The 27,722-nt window shown below is 44.0% G+C and overlaps 1 protein-coding gene across 1 annotated transcript in view; it reads right to left on the reverse strand.

The window, feature by feature from the left end:
- LOC124593985 overlaps window positions 1-27,722 on the reverse strand; it is a 446,237-nt gene that overhangs the window by 14,127 nt on the left and 404,388 nt on the right. Inside the window, exons 33-35 of the mRNA XM_047132336.1 lie at window positions 23,862-24,055; window positions 10,361-10,549; window positions 3,861-4,038 (exon numbers count right to left, since the gene is read on the reverse strand). Coding sequence (XP_046988292.1) covers window positions 3,861-4,038; window positions 10,361-10,549; window positions 23,862-24,055 — 561 coding nt within the window. The remainder of the gene's footprint in view (window positions 1-3,860; window positions 4,039-10,360; window positions 10,550-23,861; window positions 24,056-27,722) is intronic.

Below are 27,722 nucleotides of genomic sequence, written 5' to 3' on the forward strand. Positions count from 1 at the left end.
ATCCAACGATCCTCCAGCTTGTTCATACCATCGGAAAAATAAGTTCTGTCAAACTCTGTAAAATACTACTTGACTGCAATCATCGCTTTCCAAGCCAAACTTTCGAGTCAGCAGTCGCTTGGGGGTAGGTCTGGTGAATACGGTGGATGAGGAATCAGTTCAAAGCGCGATTAACGCACTTTCGCCGTTGCTATCGCTGATGTGTGAGATACTCGAATAATGAAACAAAACCAGCATCTGTATTTGAATCTAACGTTGTTTATTCTACACGCTACCATGGTCAGACGACCATAATGGGCTTGTTGTTGCCACAGAAAGTACGGAATCCGGTTAATTTCGGCCCGCTGCATACGATTCTGTTCATTGCACATGAAAACGGTTGTGGATGGCAGGTTACGTTCGGATCCTGAAGATGACACCATGTGGTGTCGAAACTGGTAGCTTATGTTGAAAACAATAAACGACGTTAGATTCAAATACCGCCGCTGTCCGGCTGCAGTCCCACTTTCTTTGATGGATTGCTAGAGATGTGTGAGATGGTGCATTATCCATATGAAAGAGGACTATTACGCGTGCCAATCTTGGTCTTCCTTAAGTCAACGCATGTTTCAAACGGTCTATCAATGAAGGACAATAGTACCCAGTTCTGGTTCTGCCATTTTCCAGGTAATCTATGAGCTTTACCAGCTGACAAAATGGTCTTTGCCTTCTTCGCTACACCTTCACAAGTTTTTTTATTGTTTTCACTACCGTTTTGATTCTGATGTGTAATCATGGATCCAAGTTTAATTAACAGTCATAAATTGGCGCAAAAAGTCTTGCGTACGGCTATTAAACATCGCCAGACTGTGTGTTGAAACGTCATGCCGGATGCGCTCTTGATCGACTGTTAGGTTTGGGGCATCCACCTCACACGCAGCTTCTCCATAGCCAATTCTTAGGGCAGGATATTAAACAGTCGTTCAGTTGAGGTGCCTACAGTCTCAGCAGTCGGACGGCCGGAGCGTGCTTCGTTTTCGGTGCTTCCTGACCACGTTTAACTTCATTAATCCAAAAGTAAATGCTCTTCAAGATGGTGTAGAGTCCTCGTGAACTTCATCCAACTCGGTTTTGATTTCTGCGGCAGTCCAACCTTTCAAATGAAAATGTTTAACAACAACATTTTCAATCGTAGTCGACACATTGACCAATTCAGACATCTGTCAACAGTGAACTGTACGCTATACATTGTTGAAATTCTTAATACGACCCTTGGAATAATCAAGCTTACCAACATGAAGGCACATCGAAAATGTTCCATTCTTTCAAAGAAATGTACCAGACTTACCAGACCACCCTCGTAATTAAAGCATCGAAATTTAAGGTTTTGGTAGACGCGTTTGTAACTGGTGGGTTTTCTTGTACACTGCGTATTGTAGCGCGGCATTAAAGTGACGCTTGTTTCTATTGTGCACAATCGATGGTGTTGCTGCTCGCATCCACAGAACTTTCCTGAATGCACAGATCGGTATACCTTCTAAACGATCTGGGGACGAGATGTGAATTTGCTGGTCTCACGGAGCGACAGCCTTATTGGAAATCGATTTATGATGTTTCTGAGCAACAGTCATACAATAATTGTTAAATTAACACACCGCGACGTCATTGCATTTTTGTTTATTGAATTAAGACCCAGGTTTCTGCCTTTTGTACCATTTCCAAGTGATTGCTAAAAGCAAAAATTGCGTACAATAATATCACATACTATTTCAAAAGATGTAAAATGTCTTAAACAATGACTATAAATAAGTGTATAACTACGAAATATGTCCTTACAGTTTATGACATTAACGTATATTGCAGGGCACCAAGCTCAAAATTGGCCACAAATTAAGAAAAATATTGGCTCCAGACGAAATGCCAGACGTAAAATCATCAGGTTGAAAAAAGATCAGTAAATAGTCGCGTGGGCTCGTCATATTTAGGAAAACCAGGTTTACTTTGGTATACAAAAGACGAACACATGTCCTTGAGTTGTAATGATAGTGAAATCAAAGAGTATCGATAATAGAACAGCTGAATACTAAAATGACAAAATGTCAAAGATATATGACTACTAATGTTAAATATCTTCAGGCTGCATATGATTACCTTTGGGTGCCACTGTGTACTATCATCTTTGCAATAAACATATATACAACAAATCGTCAACAACTGTAAGTGAAACCACATTAAGTTTAATGAGGAACTATGTAGGAAAGTACACTATTGGCCATTAAAGTTGCTACACCACGAAGATGGCGTGCTACAGACGCGAAATTTAACCGACAGAAAGATGATGGTGTGATATGCAAAAGATTAGCTTTTCAGAGCATTTACACAAGGTTGGCGCCGGTGGCGACACCTACAACGTGCTGACATGAGAAAAGTTTCCAGCCGATTTCTCATACACAAACAGCAGTTGACCGGCGTTGCCTGGTGAAACGTTGTGATGCCTCGTGTAAGGAGGACAAATGCGTACCGTCACCTTTCCGACTTTGATAAAGGTCGGATTGTAGCCTATCGCGATTGCGGTTTATCGTATCGCAACATTGCTGCTCGCGTTGGTCGAGTTCCAATGACTGTTAGCAGAATATGGAATCGGTGGGTTCGAGAGAGTAATACGGAACGCCGTGCTGGATTCCAACGGCCTCGTATCACTAGCAGTCGAGATGACAGGCATCTATCTTATACGGATGGCTGTAACGGATCGTGCAGCCACGTCTCGATCCCTGAGTCAACAGATAGGGACGTTTGCAAGACAACAACCATCTGCACGAACAGTTCGACGACGTTGGCAGCAGCATGGACTATATGGACTATCAGCTCGGAGACCATGGCTGCGGTTACCCTTGACGCTGCATTACAGACAGGAGCGCCTGCGATGGTGTACTCAACGACGAACCTGGGTGCACGAATGGCAAAATGTCATTTTTTCGGATGAATCCAGGTTCTGTTTACGGCATCATGGTGGTCGCATCCGTGTTTGGTGACATCGCGGTGAACGCACATTGAAAGCGTGTATTCGTCATCGCCTTACTAGCGTGTCACCCAGCGTGGTGGGATGGGTTGCCATTGGTTACACGTCTCGGTCACCTCTTGTTCGCATTGACGGCACTTTGAACAGTGGACGTTACATTTCAGATGTGTTACGACCCGTGGCTCTACCCTTCATTCGATCCCTGCGAAACCCTACATTTCAGCAGGATAATGCACGACCGCATGTTGCAGGTCCTGTACGGGCCTTTCTGGAAACAGAAAATGTTCGACTGCTGCCCTGGCCAGCACATTCTCCAGATCTGTCACCAACTGAAAACGTCTGGTCAATGGTGGCCCAGCAACTGGCTCGTCACAATACGCCAGTCGCTACTCTCGATGAACTGTGGTATCGTGTTGAAGCTGCATGGGCAGCTGTACCTGTACACCCCATCCAAGCTCTGTTTGACTCAATGCCCAGTCATATCAAGGCCGTTATTACGGTCGGAGGTGTTTGTTCTGGGTACTGATTTCTCAGGATCTGTGCACCCAAACTGCGGGAAAATGTAATCACATGTCAGTTCTAGCATAATATATTTGTCCAATGAATACCTGTATATCATATGCATTTCTTCTTGGTGTAGCAATTTTAATGGCCAGTAGTGTAGTTTAACAGCTTTTGATTTTTGTACAATAAATATTTTTTCTGTATCTGTACACGTTCGTTTTATATAACCAAAATGGACATACCTCGTATTACAGCAAGAATAACGGGCATCTTTTAAATTATTATTTAGTTTCATAGGGCGTATTCTTTGATTCACAAACATGCAGGTGGTACAGGGAAGAGGGGTGAGGCGCCTCACCGATGGCGGAGTCCGCGGTGCTGTCCTGGTAGAAGTAGAGACAGGCGTCCTTGAGCACGCAGAAGCGGCGCCGCCATTTCGGCCCTATCTGCGTGAGGTAGCCGGCGCAGTCGGGCTGCAGCACGCTGCTGGCGGGCAGCCGCAGGGCTCGCTGCGTCGCCTCCAGCCACTCGTCCGCCTGCAACAGGTAGCCACACTCTGGCAGCTGAGGCCGTTACTTCTCCGTAGCAGCTTCACGGCTTGGTCGTGGGGCAAGGGAAGCCAATGACTTGTTGACAAGGGAAACTCCATGACAGACGTGTAGGAAGATTCCAACCCCGTTAAGATCAAAACAGGGTCCAGCAATACTGATATTAGTAGACTTCTGTTTGCTATTGCGATACCTAGGTCGGCAGATGATCGTTCAAGGTATCGCTATAGCAAGCAGAAGTCTACTAATGCCAGTATTGCTGGCCCCTGTTTTGATCAGAACCGAGGTGGAATATTCCTATACGTCGATCAGGGGCCTGAAGATGGCGTAGTAAATCGCCGAAACTTGTAGCCAAATAAAATAAATTTGGAAACTAGACGGCTGAAAGGTGTTTGATTTTACTTCCTGTGTCAAAAAGCCGAATCCTGCAACAGTCTATGAAAAAATGGACATATGGGTCCTTCAGATTTAATGGAAGATGACCCAGTCGAGAGTCCGTCAAAAACAGGGCGTACATGAAGCATGAATACAGGAAGGTGTACTATACTGTGAAGAAAGAAGCAAAGTAGGAACAGCTAACGGTCCAAACTCAAGATATGCAACATCGATTGATCTGGAAGAGCCACGGCGTGGTGATTATCTGGTCACGGTGTTGGGATAAAAAGCGCGAGATGCGTGTTCGAAACTCTCTCGTGTCCGTTTTTTCATAAAATTATGAACTTTCCGTCCTATCATTGATGTGTCTGATAGATGTATTCAAATTTGAGTTTGTATCGTGGCCTAACGTCCGTTTGCTACAGCTAGGTGTATGGAACGGTCTTGTAATGGAAGTTGATTCCGTATAACATACATTGAAGCGCCAAAGTCATGCGTATTCAAATACAGAGATATGTAAACAGGCGCCGGCCGAAGTGGCCGTGCGGTTAAAGGCGCTGCAGTCTGGAACCGCAAGACCGCTACGGTCGCAGGTTCGAATCCTGCCTCGGGCATGGATGTTTGTGATGTCCTTAGGTTAGTTAGGTTTAACTAGTTCTAAGTTCTAGGGGACTAATGACCTCAGCAGTTGAGTCCCATAGTGCTCAGAGCCATTTGAACCATTTTGTAAACAGGCGGAATACGGCACTGCGGTTGGCAACGCCTACATAAGACAACAAGTGTCTGGAGCAGTTGTTAGATCGCTTACTGTTGCTACAATGGGAGGTTATCAAGATTTGAGTGAGTTTCAACGTGGTGTTGCAGTCGGCGCACGAGAGATGGAACACAGCATCTCGGAGGTAGCGAAGAAGAATACCATGAATATCAGAAATCCGCTAAAATATCAAATCTCCGACATCGCTGACCGGGAAAAGATCCTACAAGAACGGGACTAACGACGAATGAAGAGAATCGTTCAACGTAACGGAAGTGCAACTCTTCCGCAAATTGCTGCAGATTTCAGTGCTGGGCGATCAACAAGTGTCAGCGTGCGAACCATTCAAAGAAACATCATCGATATGGGCTATCGGAGCAAAAGGCCCACTCGTGTAGCCGCGCGGAGTGGCCTCACGGTTTGAGGCGCCATGTCACGGATTGCGCGGCCCCTCCCGCTGGAGGTTCGAGTACTCCCTTGGGCATGTGTGTGTATGTTGTTCGTAGGATAAGCTAGTTTAAGTTAGTTTATGTAGTGCGCAAGTATAGGGACCGATGACCTCAGCAGTTTGGTCCCTTAGAAATTCACACTTCACTTCACCCGCTCGTGTACACTTGGTGACTGCACAACACAAAGCTTTCCGCCTCTCCAATGTACCACGGCGCGGTTATCTTGCATCTGCCCTACTGTTTACAGTGGGTCCCGACCACTAGCCGGTGTGTATCAGAGACGTGCGTTTTCACCAGATCCCATGATTACAAGGCTACGGGCCTCCAGACGTAAGTACTTCCTATTTTTTCTACGCAAGTACCACATGTTATGGCTATTGCGTTCCGTTTTGGAAGTTTTGACTGTTGGATTTCTGTGTTGTAACATAGTTGACTCCCGTTTACATGTTGTTTTCATTTACGTGGCGTCTCGCCTGATCTCACTATTCATCACAAGTACTTGCGACGGCAATATTTTCTTACCGCATGCCTTATACTCTATAACCAATTTACAGTATGACAATTGCCATGACCACAGAAAGAGGACAGACACTTCAATGACCGAACGGACTTTCCATAATTTCACGAAAAAAAGGGGACACGAGGGAGATTTGCAGCCCAACACTGTGACCACATTACCGCCACGCCGAGTCTGTTCGAATCAGCATGATATTGTACGTCTTGAGCGTGGACCTTTCACTGTTTCTATTTTGTTTCTTTTTTCACAGTTCATTACATCTTCTTCCTGTTTTCATGCTCGACCTGTGTGAAGTTTTTGACGGGCTGTCCATCAGGTCATCTTACAGCTAAATCTGAGAGGGATGCGATGGAAAGACAAGCCAACAGTTTGTCTTGTTGCTTCCATAACGCTGCAGAATGGGGACTTAAGCTCTGAATTGTTTTGGAGCGCACAGGCTATTTTATCAATAAGTTTCTGCTCGACGATGCTTTCGTTGTTTTCTTTATTTGCACTCCGTTTCGAAGACTTTTGTGGCTTCGTTCTCCAGTAGTTAGGCTCACAAGTGGACCATCAGACCTGTTAATCACGCATTTTAGTGATTTTAAGGTGAGCTGTAGAGAACCTGGCTAGCGGATTTTCATGCGACGGCTCCTAGTTTCCGTGAAAATCAATAATTCCTACATGTGTAACGTTAATGATGCTACAATCAAGCGAAGGAAGAGCAGCGGCTTAAATTCATGGCTATCACGCTGACGGTACACGTTCAAATGCAGCCAGTGTACTTTTTCTCAGTTTCACTGTACAGTACATCATTAAATAATATATGTCATGCTTAATTGTTCAAAAACGCTCATTAATGAATCAGTCACCACCGCAAACTTTCTTCGAACGTGTATACCGTTTGTTACAGAATCGTCTTACTCGCTACGGCTTGCAGCGTTTACTGTACTGCAACGGAATTCCGGATGTTATTTATAGTAGAAGCATCCGAAACAAAAACTGGTTGAGCACCACGCACATTTAGTGAAAGTCGCTGCCTTGCTGGAACACGGATTTTTAAGAAGCGATAACGGGTTCATTCTTCGATCAAATTCAATGCGAACCACGCGTATTTCATCATTCCTGATGCAGACTAAAAGAATTTTTTTTTATGGATTCTTCGCTCGAAGCGATTTTTCTATTAGCCTGTAGCAAATTGGGAGCATTTTGAATTTTTTTCGTGAAAATTTTAATCTGCCTTTAAAAATAAACATCACACAGTTGGCAAAGAGGAGATAATTTTTACAGTACAGGTGCTTGCTTTTATTTCACGTACAAAGGTTTGATCGTTGAGTGTCTTATCAGTTTGCCCTCCCTTCGAATTGGCATTTTAACTGCGAACCACATACGGAATATACGTTTGAAGAACGTTTGCAGTAATGATTCACTTATTAATGATATTACTACGTCGAAAATGACTATTTTTGAGTAATTTTCTGTGACATATACTATTTAATGGGATTCTGTACTTTGAAACTGAAAGAAAGTAGGGTGTGAACCTGTACCGCCAGCCTGATAGCCATGAGTGTGAATCTTAGCCGCTGCATTATTTTCGCTTGGTTGTAACGTGACTAACGTTAGAGGTGCAGACGGTAAGTGTAAAACTCCAACATGATTTTCACAGGTAGGAGGGGCCGTTATATGTAAAGCCACTAGCCAGGTACAGAGGGCCCTCTAAAACATACCAAAGATTCACCATTTTCCTGATTAAAATGTCTGATGATTCCCTTCTCAGCTATCGAAAGGACTGAACCCGCATGTAGATCTTGTTCCCGCGACATGCAGTACTACTACACGTATTTCATTGTGATGCAGAGGCCAGCAGCATAAAAACAAGAAGAAGGTTGGTGCTGCAGTACTCCAGCCATCAAATCAGGGGGGCGACATATAATATGCAGGTAAGTGCGTTTAAGTGGGGTTTCATTTACACACCATCTGGGTATAAGCGTACAGGTGTGGGTGGGTGTTTTACGCAATCGTCCTACGTCACAGAAAGAAGCACGCTACGGTGCAGGCGTCACTGTCATCGCTTTTCTTTCTTGGTTCACGTGCCATCTATCAGCGTGGCTACGTATCAAGATCATCAACATTTAACTCCAAATAAGGTCTTAACTACTGTTCACTAACCTCTTAGTTTGTTGTTGGTATATTCCGAAGTGCTTATCGGGAATGTGAGGCAGAACTTCAGCGCCACAGGAACTAAAGACGCTAACTGCGTAGTCAGAGCTCAACATTTTGGTGTTTGTGGACTTTGGCTTGGGAGAGATTTACGATACAGGTGTTCTGAACGTAATTCTGTAGAGCAAGTGTTACTTGATTACAAATGAAATGATACAGTTTCAGAGACTTCACTGGTCTCATACAGATATGATTCTTTTTGTATGTAGACTGAAGCAGCGAGTGAAAATTTGTACCAAGGCTAGGAATCGAACCTGGGTCTTCTGCTTATTAGACAGGTGCGCTGGACACTAAGCCACCTTAGCATATAGGTTCGCATAGCTGCACGGATTACCACGATCCAAATTCTCTATGCCGACCCAGTGTAATTTAAATTACGTGTTACAAAAGACTGGTTCAAATGGCTCTGAGCACTGTGGGACTTAACTGCTGAGGTCATCAGTCCCCTAGAACTCAGAACTACTTAAACCTAACTAACCTAAGAACATCACACACATCCATGCCCGAGGCAGGATTCGAACCTGCGACCGTAGCGGCCGCACGGTTCCAGACTGTAGCGCCTAGAACCGCTCGGCCACTCCGGCCGGCTTACGTGTTACAGACGAACAGAATTGCCGAGGCTCTCCATCTTCTGGAATAGCATCTTGGCATCGAACGTAAATGTGGGATCCAGTTGAAACGCAAGTGCAGGCATTTATACAAATAAAATGACACAATTTCAGAGATTTTACGGGTCTCGTAAAGAAAATGATCTTTTTTACGTATGTAGACTGAAGCGGTGAGTGAACATTTGTAACAAGGGTGCTGAGGTGCTGTTCCAGAACATGGAGAGGCTCAGCAATTCCGTTCGTGTGAAATTACAGGGAGATCAAAAAGTCAGTATTAATTTGAAAACTTGATAAACCACGGAATAATGTAGTTAGAGAGGTAGAAATTGACACACATGCTTGGAATGGCATGGGGTTTTATTAGAACCAAATGAAAAAAAACAAAGTTCACCAAATGTCCGACTGATGGCGCTGGACAGCAAATCTGCTACCGTGACGGGTGAGAGGTATGCCGATATGTTACAGAGTCGCATCATCGCCAGCCTGGCTGATAAACACCTGCCGGAACGTACGATGTTTATGCAAGATGGCGCTCCACCCCATATTGCTAGACGTGTGAGAGATCTGTTGCGCGCGTCGTTTGGTGATGATCGTGTGCTCAGCCGCCACTTTCGTCATGCTTGGCCTCCCAGGTTCCCAGACCTCAGTCCGTGCCATTATTGGCTTTGGGGTTACCTGAAGTCGCAAGTGTATCGTGATCGACCGACGTCTCTAGGGATGCTGAAAGACAACATCCGACGCGAATGCCTCACCATAACTCCGGACATGCTTTACAGTGCAGTTCACAACATTATTCCTCGACTACAGCTATTGTTGAGGAATGATGGTGGACATATTGAGCATTTGCTGTAAAGAACATCATCTTTGCTTCGTCTTACGTTGTCATGCTAATTATTGCTATTTCGGTTCAGATGAAGCGCCATCTGTCGGACATTTTTTGAACGTTTGAAGTTTTTTGGTTTTAATAAAACCCCATGTCATATCCAAGCATGTGTGTCAATTTGTACCTCTCTATCTACATTATTCCGCGATTTATTTAGTTTTCAAATTTATACTGACTTTTTGATCACCCGGTAGATTGGGGAGGCAGTGAGACTGGATCGAGGAGGGAAGCGTGCCAGGGTAATCCGTGCAGTTTTCTGAACCGCTTTCCCAAGGTGGCTTATTTGCTAGTGCACATGCCTAATAAGGAGGAGACCCCGGTTCAATTCCTGGCGTTGTTACTCGGTTGTCGCCTAGTCCCTGTTTCGGAAGCAATCACTGTTTTGTCTTGGCATTTCACTTTTTTTCTTTTGGATACTTTAGTGTGGTACTACCTATGTTACGAGTAGAAAACAATGTGTGATGGGGTTAGGCTACTGACTGACATGTACAGTGGTCGTAGTTGGAGTGCGGGCCGGCTACTCACGTGGTTGTTGCGCTCGATGGCGTGCGAGAGGACGGCGAGCCAGCGCGTGAGCGCCTCCTCCGAGTCTGCGGCGAGCGTCAGCCCCAGGCCGCCCTTGCGCGCCAGCTGCAGGCAGTGCTGCCGTCCGGCCGCCTCGCACCGCGACGCCGCGTACCGGTGCAGCATGAGCGCGCCCAGCGGCAGGCTCTCCTGCGGAAAAGAAGGAAGGCCACGGCGTCCGTAGCAAGCATAGCGAGCAAATCCACTGCACCATTTCAAAGTACCGTATGCTGAGTATGCTGACGAAACAGCTCCATTATTAGCAATCGTATTCATTGGCTCCCAAGGCAAAACATTCGTACCTAAAGAATAGAAACTTACGCAGATCACACAAGAAAGGAAACAGAAATAATCCGTTGAATTATATGTATCACTAAACGGCTAACTGCCGGGCAAAAAAAATTCGATTTTCGCGATTTCATACAGTAGGCCTAATTGGTCGAGTTTAAGAACTGAAAATGCTGTCATAATCTACTCAATAAGAGCGAAAATCTTAGTTTAAAGGTTTAACCTAGTAAGTCAGATGCTATTGTAACACTTTTTTGTCTTCGACCGTACTTTTTACTACGATATTACAGTGCCTGTGTTATTCCGAATTATTAAGTGTTGAGTGCTATTGACAAGAGATTGCCGGCCGGAGTGGCTGAGCGGTTAAAGGCGCTACAGTCTGGAACCGCACGACCGCTACGGTCGCAGGTTCGAATCCTGCCTCGGGCATGGATGTGTGTGATGTCCTTAGGTTAGTTAGGTTTAAGTAGTTCTAAGTTCTAGGGGACTGATGACCATAGATGTTAAGTCCCATAGTGCTCAGAGCCATTTTGAACTTATGACCACAGCAGTTGAGTCCCATAGTGCTCAGAGCCATTTGAACCATTTGACAAGAGATTTCAGATATATTCCGTATTTCTGGATTTCCGGAAGGCTTTTGACACTGCACCACACAAGCGGCTCGTAGTGAATTTGCGTACTTATGGAATATCGTCACACTTATGTAACTGGATTTGTTCAAAAATGGTTCAAATGACTCTGAGCACTATGGGACTTAACACCTGAGGTCATCAGTCCCCTAGAACTTAGAACTAGTTAAACGTAACTAACCTAAAGACATCACACACGTCCATGCCCGGGGCAGGATTCGAACGTGCGACCGTAGCGGTCGCGCGGTTCCAGACTGAAGCGCCTAGAACCGCTCGGCCACTCCAGCCGGCGCTAACTAAATTTGTGATTTCCTATCAGAGACGTCAAAGTTCGTAGTAACTGACGGAAAGTCGTCGAGTGAAACAGTAGTGATTTCCCCAACGTAGTGTTATAGCCCCTTTGCTGTTCGTTATCTACATAAACGATTTGGGACAATCTGAGCAGCCGTCTTCGGTTGTTTGGAGATGACGCTGTCGTTTATCGACTAATAAAGTCATCAGAAGATCAAAACAAACTGCAAAACGATTTAGAAAAGATATCTGAATGGTGCGAAAAGTGGCAATTGACCCTAAATAACGAAAAGTGTGAGGTCATTGTAATATCACGACACTATGTTACAGCCAATAGATGTTAAAATGAACTAACTGTACAAACTTCAACAAATGTTATCGATACTACGTATAAAAATGACTATCGTATAAAAATGACGTTAATTATTTCATTATTACTATAATAATTTAATTTCTGTGTGCATTAAAACTATTATCAGAGAACTACATTGATGGACAACGACAATTATAATTTTTTTTGTTATCTGTGATAACTGTGGTTCAGTTGTTCTTCCTGTCCTAACCGTTAAACTGTTCGGACGTGAGACGTGTGAGGTCTGTAAAGAGAAAACCTGTAACTATATTGTTAATTATTATTTGAAAAATAAAGTCGCTATTGTCTAGACGTGGATTTGTATTTATTTCAATAGTAATCCAATCTAATCAATGTCTTTAGTGTTAATTTTCAGCCCCGCAATTAGGAGCGCAGCCATTAGCGCTAGTAACTTCCAGCGGAGTTTACTAGTAGCTGGTATCAAAAATATAAAACATTTTTCATTGAGAATAATTTTAAATGCTAAAGAATAGAGAACAAAAGGCTTAAAGACTTTTATCTGAATATATTAACTTGATATAAAAGGAATCGAGAATAACAATAGACAAATTGACTATCGTCCGTCCCCTGCCATCTTAGCAAAAATGTCTCCGCGGTAGTTTTGAATTGAGAATTTTAACAAACATAAATGTTGTTAGATAGAAATGAATGCAAATAAATGTTCACCTGTGGTCCCGAACCTACTTTAAAAGACAGAATTCAACTCAGATTGAATATTTAAAAATAGTGCTCACAGCACGTTACGGAATATCAATTTCTTATTTGCTGATGTGTGAAGCCTAATTATTTCGGCCGATTTACACGAAATATTTTAATAGGAGACATACGTCAGTGTTGTGTGCGGGTAGTACTTTGTGACTAATTGTTCCTTTTGCTAGAGAAAAGTGCTTCCATCTTAAGCAACAGTTGTGTAAAGTCTGATAAATGATATGCAATTTAATGTCACTCACAGGACTTTACAGACAACATTTCTCCACAACGTCAAGTGGAGATTTCCTTAGCAGATCTTAGCAGAGTGACAAATAGTAGCCGGGATAATCATTTCTGATATCAAACGAATTGTTACGCTGACAGTAGGTAACTGGTTTTAAATTTTTTTTGAGATACCGGAAATATCATTTATAAGTAATTAAAGTCACGAAATACTATAAACCGGTTCAGCTACATCATCCACATGAGTGCTAAAAGGAACTCGTTAAACTTCGGTTACACGATAAATCAGTCTAATCTAAAAGCCGCAAATTCAACTAAATACCTAGATATTATAATTACGGAGAACTTAAATTGGAAGGAACACATAGAAAATGTTGCGGTGAACGCTAACCAAAGACTGAGTTTTATTGGTTGGACACTTAGAAAATGTAACAGACCTACTACTGGGACTGCCTACACTACGCTTATCCGTCGTCTTTTAAAATGCTGCTGTGCGGTGTGGGATCCTTACTAGATAGCACTGACGGAGTACATCGAAAAAGTTCAAAGAAAGACAGCACGATTTGTATTATCGCGAAATATGGGAGAGAGTGTCACAGAAATGATACAGGATTTGGGCTGGACATCATTAAAAAAAAGGTGTTTTTCGTTGCGACGGAATCTTCTCACGAAATGTCAATCACCAACTTTCTCCTCCGAATGCGAAAATATTTTGTTGACACCGACCTACACAGGCAGAAACGATGACCACGATAAAATAAGGAAATCAGAGCTCGTACGGAAAGATGTAGGTGTTCGTTTTTTCCGCACGCTATACGAGATTGGAATAATAGAAAATTGTGAAGGTGGTTCGATGAACCCTCTGCCAGGCAATTAAACGTGATTTGCAGAGTATCCATGTAGGTGTAGATGTAGATGTGCCGTATGCTAACGAAACAGCTCCATTTTTAGGAATCATATTCATTCGCTCCCTAGACAAAACATTCGTACCCAAAGAATAGAAACTTACGCAGATCACACAAGTACACAAGAAAGGAAACAGAAATAATCCGTTGAATTATATGTATCACTAAACGGCTAACTGTCGGGAATTAAAATTCGATTTTCGCGATTTCATACAGTTATTGGTCGAATTTAAGAACTGGAAATGCTGTCATAATCTAGCCATTAAGAGCGAAAATCTTGAAGGTTTAACCCAGTAAGTCAAATACTATAGTAACACTTTTTGTCTTGGACCGTAGTTTTTATTACGATATTACAGTGCCTGTGTTATTTCGAATTATGATGCAATGACCGTTCGGACATGCATGCACGTAATTAGGAATAACACAGGCACTGCAACCTGGTATTTGTCCGCAGACACCGGGCAAGCGATATTCAAGTAAAATGTCTCCCCTGTACGGATATATACACAAGGGATGTACGAGTACAGGTTGTAGACACATGATTTACGACATATGGAAGTTTGGATTTGGCAGTGAGTCGTGTTCGGCAACCGCTCGCGATAAGGCCGGTATTACACTATCAAATTTCTTTGTCAAAGATTTGATCAAAGATGTGATGAAACACTCATCAAATTTATTTGACAAAGATCTTTGATGTGGCGCTAAAAAGGGGTAATACACTCTCATCAAATTTTTCGTCAAAGTTCAAGATGGCTGACAACAACAACTTGTTATTAACCGCAGCAGTTGCATGTGCCACAATTGCACTGTGTGCACATGTGGAAGAGAAGAGGGGGAAAAAAAAGGAAACGTACCTCGGTGAAGCCGTGGGTTTTACGACGAGACGATAAAAGCATTCAACAAAACTTGTTACCTGAGCTTGTGGTGGCGGACGTCAAGTCGTACATAAATTACTTAAGAATGGAGGAGCATACATTTCAGTAATGGCTCAATGAAGTGTATCCTCATATCACAAAGCACAATACTCACTTACGATCTGCTATATCTGCAGAAGACAGGCTCACTGTAACACTCCGATTCCTTGCTACGGGAGAGAGTTAGGTTAGGTTAGTTTAGGTCTCCAATCTTCTTAATCTATTTTTGTTTTCAGGGTACCTCGCGTTGCAAAGCGCCTAATCAGCTTCATACATCTCTATTAAATTTGTAGTTGTCAGTACAAACCAATTGCATTTACCGGCCATGTTTATAAACACACTACAGATGACAGAACGTTGCAGCAATGCTAGCGCTCCAAGTGGAAACGTGTCATATTGCAGTGAACAGAAGACAAGCGACTTTTAAGATCAAATTTACAGCGAGGCCCTAGATTTGATCAAATTTATTTGACGACAGACGAGATTTGACAAAGTGTCCTATTACACCATCAAACTTCTCTGACAAAAATATTTGACATATCAAATTTGACAAAGAAATTTGATACTGTAATACAGGCCTAAGCGGTAAATCCGGTTTTTATTCCTGGTCCTGCGCAAATTTTCACTGTCGTAATTCCATTATACGAGGGCAGTTCAATAAGTAATGCAACACATTTTTTTTATGAAACAGGGGTTGTTTTATTCAGCATTGAAATACACCAGGTTATTCCCCAATCTTTTAGCTACACAACACTATTTTTCAACGTAATCTCCATTCAATGCTACGGCCTTACGCCACCTTGAAATGAGGGCCTGTATGCCTGCACGGTACCATTCCACTGGTCGATGTCGGAGCCAACGTCGTACTGCATAAATAACTTCTTCATCATCCGCGTAGTGCCTCCCACGGATTGCGTCCTTCATTGGGCCAAACATATGGAAATCCGACGGTGCGAGATCGGGGCTGTAGGGTGCATGAGGAAGAACAGTCCACTGAAGTTTTGTGAGCTCCTCTCGGGTGCGAAGACTTGTGTGAGGTCTTGCGTTGTCATGAAGAAGGAGAAGTTCGTTCAGATTTTTGTGCCTACGAACACGCTGAAGTCGTTTCTTCAATTTCTGAAGAGTAGCACAATACACTTCAAAGTTGATCGTTTGACCATGGGGAAGGACATCGAACAGAATAACCCCTTCAGCGTCCCAGAAGACTGTAACCATGACTTTACCGGCTGAGGGTATGGCTTTAAATTTTTTCTTGGTAGGGGAGTGGGTGTGGCGCCACTCCATTGATTGCCGTTTTGTTTCAGGTTCGAAGTGATGAACCCATGTTTCATCGCCTGTAACAATCTTTGACAAGAAATTGTCACCCCCAGCCACATGACGAGCAAGCAATTCCGCACAGATGGTTCTCCTTTGCTCTTTATGGTGTTCGGTTGGACAACGAGGGACCCAGCGGGAAGAAACCTTTGAATATCCCAACTGGTGAACAATTGTGACAGCACTACCAACAGAGATGTCAAGTTGAGCACTGAGTTGTTTGATGGTGATCCGTCGAACATCTCGAACGAGTGTGTTCGCACGCTCCGCCATTGCAGGGGTCACAGCTGTGCACGGCCGGCCCGCACGCGGGAGATCAGACAGTCTTGCTTGACCTTGCGGCGATGATGACACACGCTTTGCCCAACGACTCACCGTGCTTTTGTCCACTGCCAGATGACCGTAGACATTCTGCAAGCGCCTATGAATATCTGAGATTCCCTGGTTTTCCGCCAAAAGAAACTCGATCACTGCCCGTTGTTTGCAACGCACATCCGTTACAGACGCCATTTTAACAGCTCCGTACAGCGCTGCCACCTGTCGGAAGTCAATGAAACTATACGAGACGAAGTGGGAATGTTTGAAAATATTCCACAAGAAATTTCCGGTTTTTTCAAGCAAAATTGGCCGAGAAAAAAAATGTGTTGCATTACTTATTGAACTGCCCACGTACATCTGATGGCTGTCCATATTCGCAACTGCGAATACATTTCATCTATAGTTTTTATTGCCTTTGTTACACCTTACATGTTTGGCGTTACTCCATTTTCAAAGGATCCACAGTAAAATGCATAAACAGGAGAAATATGTCATGACATCTAGTCAATACACCATGACAAGTGAATGAAAGTAGCACATGACGAAATATATGACATACAATATCTTATGGATCAAAAAATAGCAAAAATGAACATATCCAATATACATAAATACATAGTGGGTTGCCTGTCTTAATGTCGTGAGATGTGAGTGGGAACTGATTAAAATGTACTCCCTAAAACCCTAAGGAAAGGAGTTTTCCAGATGGCACTTACTGCATGGCCGTTATGGCATATATTTTGGCATCACAAAAATAGTTTAATCATATGAAACTATATAGTCCTAGACACCTTTTGAAGTCTCAAACTTGTATGAAGCATACAGGATAATTCAGAAGGAATGTCACATAAATTGTGAGGCGATCCCACATGTCAAAATAAACTGACAAAGTTCCATGAACATGTGTCCGATTTCCGATCTTTATGGAACTGGAGCGGATTGAAGACTACAAATATCTGTTTGTACTGTTCTCGGGTCTCCAGCCGGGTGCAGTCGTTTTCAAACCACGATATTTCGACAGCGTTCCTTGGCGTCATCTTCAGGTGATACCTGCAGACTGAGCGTCTCCGCTGAATCTCCTCCCCTTTATACTCTGATCGCACCCCACCCCTTCCCCCGCGTCATGCCGCACGCGGCGCTGCGTGGAGTGGTGGTGGGGAGGGGCGGGCTGCTGGCTGCTGGATGCGAACTGTGGACCATCAGATGTCCTGTGGCCTTCGTCGGTCGCGGAAGTCGCTCTGGGTCGGCGCTGTGCTTTTAGTTGGCCGAGTGTTGGGTCCCAGGCTTTGCTGAGGTTGAACCCGGCGTCTCTGTTGATCAGCCCATCAGCTACACGGATTTCAATCGCCTTATTCAGAACACTGTCCCAAAAAGACGAGGCCTGCCGTAAAACTTCCGTTTTCGCGTACTCCATAGTATCTCCAGTATCCATGTAACGTTCCGCAACCGCAGATTTTGTGAGCTACTTCAGTTCAGTGTGCCTTCTGTGTTCCTGGCAGCTTTCTTCGATTGCCCGTACAGTTTGCCCGATGTATGCCTTACCGCATTTACACGGAATACGGTAAACACTCGGTTTGCGGAGCCTCAGGTCATATTTTACTGTACCTAGCAGAGCACGCGTTTTCGGAGGTGGGCGGAAGACACATTTTATGTTACACCGAGCCAGAATTCTGTCGATTTTGTTGGATACTTTGCCGGCGTAAGGCAGGTACGCCGTTCTCTTCTCGTCCTCTTCGTTCTCTCTCTGCTGGGCTTGTGCATTCTGCCTGAAAGCACGTCGAATTTGACTCTCGTTATATCCGTTCTTCATAAAACGTCCTTAAGGTGGTTAAGTTCTCCTTGTAGGCATTCCTCGTCCGATATTGCGCGGGCCCTGCGTACCAGTGTTTGCAGTACAGCCTCACGCTGTGAAGGATGATGGCAGCTGGTAGCGTGGACATACAGGTCAGTGTGGGTTTCTTTCCTGTATACACTGTGTCCCAAGGTGCCATCCGCTTTGCGCTTGACTAGGACGTCCAGAAACTGGAGTTGACCATTCTCTTCCACCTCCATGGTGAATTTGATGTTAGGATGCAGAGAATTCAGGTGTTGGATAAACTTTGAAGTTTTTCTCTTCCAGGTGGCCATATCACAAATGTGTCGTCAACATTTCTGTAAAAGCACATAGGCTTCAGTGCTGCAGTTTCCAGTGCTTTCTCTTCGAAGTCCTCCATAAACAAGTTTGCTACCACTGGTGACAGGGGACAACCAATGTCAATACCATCCTTTTGTTCGTAATAGTTTCCATCGAAGAGAAAGAATATTGATGTGAGAACAAATTCGAAAAGATTAGTCATTGTCGGGTTGAATTTATCCCTAATCAAGACTACTCTGCTCAAAAGCGAGACCACATCGAAGCTCACCATGAGGTCCTGGTTACGGGGGCGCAGCTCCTGCAGCCATTGAATGAAATGTACAGAATTCCTGATGTGATGCTGACATTTACCGACATGAGGGCTTAATTCCGCCGTTAAATATTTGGCTAGCTGGTACGATGGAGCGCCTATTTGCCTGCCGAAGGAAATCTTCAAGAAGCTCCGACCTCGAGCTGCTGCACCCCCCAAGGCTCTATGGGTTACCAAAGGTGCACAAAAAGGATGTTCCTTTGCGCCCTATCGTCATCAACATAGATACTATAGATAGATATGAAATAATATAACAAATAAATAAAAATATGTCATGTAATCAGCATTACTAACAAAACATACTTTTTGATTCTTAGGTGTAGCCTTGCGACGGCACACATATACTAGGGAAGTCATACGGTTTTAAGTATAGCCTCGAAAAATAATGGCACTTGATTAATTCTTCTTTGATTTATTGCTATATATGCGTAGTCATCCTACACATCGAAATAGGCTGCCGTAGCACGTCGTTTGATGAACCAAACAAAATGACACCGCCCACTGAAGAAGAGCACTATAGTGGGCTAATTCGTTCTCCGTATTTGAAGGAGAACAACGCTTTAACAATCAATACTGAGTTGGGAAGTATACGGCGATAACGCAGCATCATATGAGACTTTGATTAGGTAGCAAGATCACTTGATCTGAACCCATATAACTTTTGACTTTGGGGATATCTAAAGGAATGGGTTTACTAGGGACACGTTCTGTCTCCACCTGATTTGAAGACCAATATAAAGGAACACTTTGCTATTTGGTCAAATATATCTAAATCACAAGGAACTAAGTGGCACTGAAGAACAGGCAAGTGCAATAGAAGAAAAGGCATGGGGCTCGAAGACCAGCTTATTACAATTGACGCGACAGTGAAGAAAGTGAAAATAAGTCATGGACAAGTTTTCAAAAGCTCACACGACAATATGAGTATAACAAAGATCGCGCTCGGCTGTTTTCCAGAACTCGTCGCACCTATTCAAAATTTAGGCCGAACCGAGGCAGCAGCGGAAATGTTGCAGCTGTGTCAGCCGAATTTATATGATTTATTTAGTCGCCTGATCAACATCGACTACGATCCCTGGAGAAAGAAGGAAAGTAAGTTGCGGAAGATATGGTTTGGCAAAGGCGAAGACCCAACCATTTTCAGGCAACGTGTTGTTGGAGACTATCATCGTGCGTTGCTATGATGGTCGTAAAGGGCAAACCGCCACAGGAGCACACTACCCGAAATCTACTAACAGGGTTACCGCTTTTGCTCCACGACAGCGTGCCGAGCTCATTTTGTACCGGATGGACTCACACACGCTGCTTCACTGGAGTATCAATTATTGCCTCACATCCCGAACTGTCCCGACAGGATACACAGTGACTTCGTCCTCTTCCCCAGGTCGAGCAACGAGTGCGTGGCAGCCATTTCCAGAATGGCGACAAGATGACTTCCGAGGGAGAACGTTTTTCCTAAACATCCAAAATACAGGCTCCTACAACTAACGCCTCTGCCAAGTCATCCATCTTCTGCATCTACATCTACATGGTTACCCTGCAATTCACACTTAAGTGCCTCGCAGAGGGTTCATCGAACTATTTCCATACTACTTCTCAACCAATCCACTCTCGAATGGCGCATGGGAAAAAGGAACACCTAAATCTTTCCGTTCGACTCTGATTTCTCTTATTTTATTATGAAGATCATTTCTCCCTACGTAGGTGGGCGTCAACAAAAGATTTTCGCACTCGGAAGAGAAAGATGATGATTGAAATTTCGTAAATAGATCTTGCCGCAAAGAAAACCGCCTTTTTTTCGGTGACTGCCACCCCAATTCGCGTATCATATCAGTGACACTCTCACCCCTCACGAAACTAGCTGCCCTTCTTTGCACTTCTTCGATGTCCTCCGTCAATACTACCTGGTAAGGATCCCATACCACGCAGCAATATTCCAGCAGAGGACGGACAAGTGTAATAATGTAGGCTATCTCTTTAGTGGGTTTGTCGCATCTTCTAAGTGTTCTGCCAACAAAGCGCAGTCTTTGTTTCGCCTTCCCCACAATACTATCTATGTGGTCTTTCCAATTTGAGTTGCCCGTAATAGCAATTCTTAGGTATTAGGTCGAGTTGACAGCCCTCAGATTTGTGCGATGTATCGTATACCCAAAATTTATCGGATTTCTTTTAGTACCCGTTGGATGACCTCGCACTTTTCTTTGTTTAGTGCTAATTGCCACTTTTAGCACCATACAGAAATTCTCTCTAGATCATTTTGTAAATGGAATTGATCGTCTGATAATTTTACTAGACGGTAAATTACAGCGTCATCTGCAAACAATCTAAGGGGTCTACTCAGATTATCACCTAGATCATTTATGTAAATCAAGAACAGCAGAGGGCCTATGACACCACCTTGCGGAACTTGATGATTTACTGTCTATCACTACGAACTGTGACCTCTCGGAGAGGAAATCACGTATCCAGTCACACAACTGAGACGATACTCCAGTGCACGCAATTTGATTAATAGTCGCTTGTGAGGAACGGTATCAAAAGCCTTATGGAAATCTAGGAATATGGAATCGATCTGAGATCCCATGTGGACAGCACTCATTACTCCACGGGAATAAAGAGCTAGCTGTGTTGCACAAGAATGATATTTTCTGAATCCGTGTTGGTTATGTATCAATAAGTCATTTTTTTTCAAAGTGATTAATAATGTTCGAGTACAGTATATGCTCCAAAATGCTACTGCAAATTGAGGTCAGTGATATGGATCTGTAATTCAATGGGTTACTCCTATTTCCTTTCTTGGATTCTGGTGTGACCTGTGATACTTTCCAGTCTTTAGGAACAGACGTTTCGTCAAGTGAGCGGTTGTATATGACTGCTAAGGAAGGCGCAATTGTGTCTGCATACTCTGAAAGGAACCTGATTGGTATGCCATCTGGACCGGAAGACTTGCCTTTCTTAAGTGATTTGAGTTGTTTCGCAACACCTAAGATATCTACTTTTATGTCAATCACGCTAACAGCTGTTCTGGTTTCGAATTCTGGAATATTTACTTCGTCTTCTTTCGTGAAGGAATTACGGAAAACTGTATTTAGTGACTCCGCTTTAGTGTTACCATCATCGGTAACATTTCCATCGCTGTCGCGCAGTCACGGTATTGACTGTTTTTGCCACTGGTGTGCTTTGCATACGACCAGAATCTCTATGGATTTTCTACCATATTTTGAGACAATATTTCAGTGTGGAAACTATTAAAAGCATCTCGCATTGACGTCCGCACTAAATTTTGAGCTTCCGTGGAACTTGGCCAGTCTTGGGGATTTTGCGTTCTTCTGAATTTGGCATGCTTTTTTCGTTGCTTCTGCAACGTGTTCTGACGTGTTTTGTGGACCATGATGGATCAGTCCCGTCTCTTATTAACTTATGCGGTATGAATCTACCTATTGCTGTCGATACTATATCTTTGAGTTTGAGCCATATCTGGTCTACACTTACATAATTAGCTTGGAAGGAATGGAGACTCTCTCTTAGGAAGGCATCAAGCGAATTTTTATCTGCTGTTTTAAATAGATATATTTTGCGTTTAGTTTTAGTGGTTTTGGTTGATACGGTTTTGAGCCTCGCTTTAATGACCTTGTGTTCACTAATCCTTGTATCCGTCATGACGCTCTCTATTAGAACAGGATTATTTGTGGCTAAGAGGTCAAGTGTATTTCCGCAACCATTTACAATTCGTGTGGACTCATGAACTAATTGTTCAAAGTAATCCTCAGAGAAAGCATTTAGTACAATTTCGGAAGGTGTTTTCTGTCTACCACTGGCTTTGAACATGTATTTTCGCCAACAAATCGAGGGTAGACTGAAGTCTCCACCAATTACAACTGTATGAGTGGGGTACTTATTTGTAATGAGATTCAAGTTTTCTTTGAAGAGTTCAGATATTATATCATCTGAGTCGGGGGGGTCGGTAGAAGGAGCCAATTATTATTTTGGTACGGATGTTGAGTATAACCCCTACCCATAGTAATTCGTAGGAACTATATATTTCATCTTCACTACAAGATAAACTACTACCAACAGACACACACACACATACCACCACCTACTTTATTTAATCTATCCTTTCTGAACACGGTTTGCGCTTCTGTAAAAAATTCGGCAGAATTTATCTCCGGCTTTAGTCAGCTTTCTGGTCCCATAACGATTTCAGCTTCAGTGCTTTCTATCAGCGCTTGAAGCTCTGGTACTTTTCCAACACAGCTACGAAAATTTACAGCTACAATACCGACTGTTGCTTGGTCGATTCTCGTCGTTTCTTTGCCCTGTACCCTTTGAGACTGGAGCCATTTTTGATCTTTCCCAAGACTGTCTAACCTAAAAATCGCCCAGTCCACGCCACACAGCCCCTGCTACCCGTGTAGCCGCCTCCTGTGTGTAGTGGACACCTGACCTATTTGGCGGAATCCGAAACCCCACCACACTACGGCGTAAGTCGAGGAATGTGCAGCCTACACGGACGCAGAACCGTCTGAGCCTCTGCTTCAGACCCTCCACTCGGCTCTGTACCAAAGATCCGCAATCGGTCCTGTCGACGATGCTGCAGATGGTGAGCTCTGCCTTCATCTCGCTAGGAAGACTGGCAATCTTCACCAACTCAGATAGCCGCCGGAAACCAGAGAGAATCTCTTCCGATCCATAGCGACACACATCATTAGTGCCGACATGAGCCACCACCTGCAGTTGACTGCACCCTGTACCCTTCATGGCATCCAGAAGGATCCTTTCCACATCTGGAATGACTCCCCCCGGTATGCACACGGAGTGCACATTGGTTTTCTTCCCCTCTCTTGCTGCCATATCCCTAAGGGGCTCCATCACCCGCCTAACTTTGGAGCTTTCAATGACAAGCAATCCCACCCTCTGCGCTTGTCCGGACCTCTCAGGAAGATGGGAAATATGTGTCGTATTGAGGGGTGAATATGTAGAGAGGGAGCTGACACCACCACTAAGTTTCGCGGCCTCAGCCTTACGCCTGGCCCTGGCGTGGTGTACTCACCGCGTCAGTCTTGTAGTAGTAGAGGCAGTTGTCGCGCTTGAGGGAGAACCAGCGGCGCACCCAGGTGGTGCCGCCCGCGCCGCCCAGCCGCCACAGGAAGCCCGAGTAGAGCGCCTTGCCCGCGCCAGGCTCGCGCAGCACCGGCGTCAGCACGTTGGCCGTCCGGGCCACGCCCAGCTTCAGCGTCTCAGAGCCTGCCGCACACAAGCCGCGTCAGACAGACAGGTAAACAGCCAGCGGGAGAAGGGAACTGGAGGCGCACGCATCCAAAGGGAGGGACAAACAAAGAGCCAAAGTCCCACCTACCTCATTCACGATCACCAACAAAGGAATAAGCAGTGTTCATCCTAATCCTGGGCCGGTGAAACATGTCACTTGACAGCTAGCGTATGGTTGGCTATGCTGCGGTTGCGAGATAGCAATAGCTGCCACCGCACACGCCCACAACTCCGAAATACTTTTTGTAAATGTAAGCTATGAGGGTCACTCCAAAAGAAATGCACACAATTTTTTTCAAAAACCATATTTTATTCTACGTGTTCAAAAGTTTTACAGTGTGTAGATACATCCTTTAGGAACAATATCTTCATTTCTCCACATAATTTCCATCCCTCTCAACTGCCTTACGCCATCTTGGAACCAGCGGCTGTATACCCGCAAGGTAAAATTCTGGACCAACCTGTTGGAGCCACTGTTTGGCAGCGTGCACAAGGGAGTCATCATCTTCAAACCTTGTTCCACGAAGAGAGTCTTTCAGTTTCCCAAACAGATGATAGTCACATGTAGCCAAGTCAGGACTGTAAGGCGGGTGTTTCAGTGTTGTCAATCCGAGTTTTGTGATCGCTTCCATGGCTTTTTCACTGACATGTAGCCATGTATTGTCGTGCAACAGCAAAACATCCTGCTTTTGCCGATGTGGTCCAAAACGACTCAGTCGAGGTTGACGTTTCTTCAGTGTCGTCACATATGCATCGGAATTTATGGTGGTTCCACTTGGCATGATGTCCACAAGTAAGAGTCCTTCGGAATCGAAAAACACCGTAGCCATAACTGTTCCAGCAGAAGGTGTGGTTTTGAATTTTTTTTTTTTCTTGTGTGAATTTGCATGATGCCACTCCATTCATTGCCTCTTCGTCTCTGGTGAGAAATGATGGAGCCATGTTTCATCACCTGTCATATTTCTTCCAAGAAATTCATCCCCACCATTCTCGTACTGTTCCAAAAGTTCGCTGCATACCGTTTTTCTTGTTTCTTTGCGAGCCACTGTCAGCATCCTGGGAACCCACCTGGCACAAACCTTTTTTAGCGCCAATACTTTCAGTATTCTGCAGACACTTCCTTCCCCTAACCCATCGTAGCGTGACAATTCCTTCACTGTGATGCATCTGTCAGCAGTCACCAATTAGTTAATTCTCTGCACATTGTCTGGAGTGTGTGCAGTACCAGGCCTGCCGCTGCGAGCACAATCCTCAATATTGCCATGTCCGCTTTCATCACGTAACCTACTTGCCCACCGACTAACTGTACTGCGATCGACAACAGCATCTCCATACACCTTTGTCAACCTCTTTTGGATGTTTCCCACTGTCTCGTTTTCACAGCACAGGAATTCTATGACAGCACGTTGCTTCTGACGAACGTCAAGTGTAACAGCCATCTTGAAGACATGCTGTGGCGGCGCCACTCACGGGAACAGGTTGAACTATGTTTGAAAACAAGCGCGAAGGATGTATGTACACACTGTAAAACTTTCACAAATGCATAATGAAAAATGTATTTTTACAAAAATAGTGTGCAATTCTTTTGGAGTGACCCTCGTACAATTAACGTTTATACGTTATATTCAACAAAGTACGTTTTTCTAACAATGGAGAGAACGACGACGGAGACTAAGCGCTTGATAGTATATGAAACAGCGAAATAAAAACACCCGAAATTAATGACAATATCTATGAAAAGTCGTTCCAAATTGTTACCGTAAAAGTTGCCCATAAAAAGTCGTATAATAATGTAAATGTAAGCACACCAGAGAACACGCTATCCACACTCATAGAAAGAAATAAAGCAAAACATGCATAGCCTACCTTATTGCAGAGAGAAAGAATTAATTCTGTATACATTTACACTCACCAATTTACGATGTCAACGGTGCAGTTCCATCCAGTTCTCCACTATCATCGGAATCGGCGCCAAAACCGTTGTCTTCGTCATCATCATCATCCTCATCATCATTAAGAGAAATCAGTAATTGTTCGTTTCCATTTATAATGTCGTCTATAAGCTGTGCTTCTCTTATGAGTTTAGCAACATGGTCTACTTTTTTCCTCCATGAGGTAGCGTCTACAGTAGCAAGATCTTCATGTCGCAGTCTTTCCACTTCTGTTATAGTAAACGTATTATTGGTACTTCTAATGTACGCCTTGACTTCACTGCAAACCAACTCAGTTGGATTAAAACGGCAGTGTTAAGGCGGTAGCCTAATTACCAAGTGACTCTGTTCGCTTGCAATTTCATCTGCAACGTATTTAGGCGTCACAGGCTTATTTTGTTTCATGAGCGAGTATAACAGCAGCTTTGTCATGCTCGTGTCTCTCGCCTGCAACCACTGCACCATAGTTTCTTTACGGTCACTAGTGGTGGGAGTTTTATCACGGAATGGTGTGGTGCATTGTCCATCACAAACACTGTCTGAACACTAAACTGGAGCAACAAATTTTTAAACCACTGTAGGAACCGTGGGTGGTCCATATCCTCATGATAGTTACCAGTTTTTTTTGCATCGAAAAACTATAAACGTCCTTCAGGCACAAAGCCGTTAGAAGATCCTGCTTGGGGCACAATTAATCTGGATCCTATCCCTGCTGGCTGATGACCGCTGCAATTCGCAGTATCATCTGTCCAGCATTTCTCAACTGATTTTCCAGCGCTGACCCATGTTTTGTCTAACCATATAACTGAATGTATCTCCTTTCTTACAGTTTCATGTAAGAAAATGGTACGAACTGCAACGACTTGAGCTTTTTCAAGTAACAGTTTTCGTCAATCTAACTTTTGAAAACGGAAGCCCATACTTTTTAATATAATCTTAAGTGAGGTTTTCCCCCTTGAGAAAAGTTCACTTTCTTTTAAAGAAATTAGCAGCTTCGCTATTGTGGGGTATTCTTTCCTTTTATAGTATCTGTATATGTGCCGCCGAATAGCATCAGATTGGAAAAAAATCAATCTCTGTAGCAGGACGAGGCTGCTTTTTTTTCTTTCCCGTAGTACTTAAAACCACACTGTTTCTTCCACACGGCCTTTCTTCCACACGGTTTACCTCACTGTCTTGTAAGTCTTGAAGTAGCATCCCTTTCCTTATAACTGTTCTTTCACCGAGTCCTAGACTTTTCGAGTTACGCTCTAAAACTTTATCGGCAGGAGTCGACGCATGCCCGTGAGCAGAAACAAATTCTTTTTCTTGCTCGTAAAACTCACGCGTCCTCCGCAGCAAATCCAAAGTCTGACTATTTAATGGCACTCCACGGCGCAACGGATTGTCGCTTGGTGAACGACATCGTTTTGGTGACATTGTTTAACAAACAAAAACTGTAGTCGATGCGGTAACACAACACAGCAACAGGCGTTCGCGCACTAACATACAATGTTTACACGGAAGCCAGCAGCATGGTAGCGTCGACGCCGGAACCGACTTTTGTTCGTTTGTTCGATGCTGTTATTGGTTCAGAAGCCCCCGGTAGCTGAATGGTCAGCGTGACGTATTGCCAATCCTCTGGGACCGGGTTCGATTCCCGGCTGGGTCGGGGAATTTTCTGCACCCAGGAATTGGGTGTTGTGCTGTCCGCATCATCATCCTGTCATCCT

The sequence above is a fragment of the Schistocerca americana genome, chromosome 2 (assembly GCF_021461395.2).
Source record: "Schistocerca americana isolate TAMUIC-IGC-003095 chromosome 2, iqSchAmer2.1, whole genome shotgun sequence".
NCBI classification, from domain to species: Eukaryota; Metazoa; Arthropoda; class Insecta; order Orthoptera; family Acrididae; genus Schistocerca; species Schistocerca americana.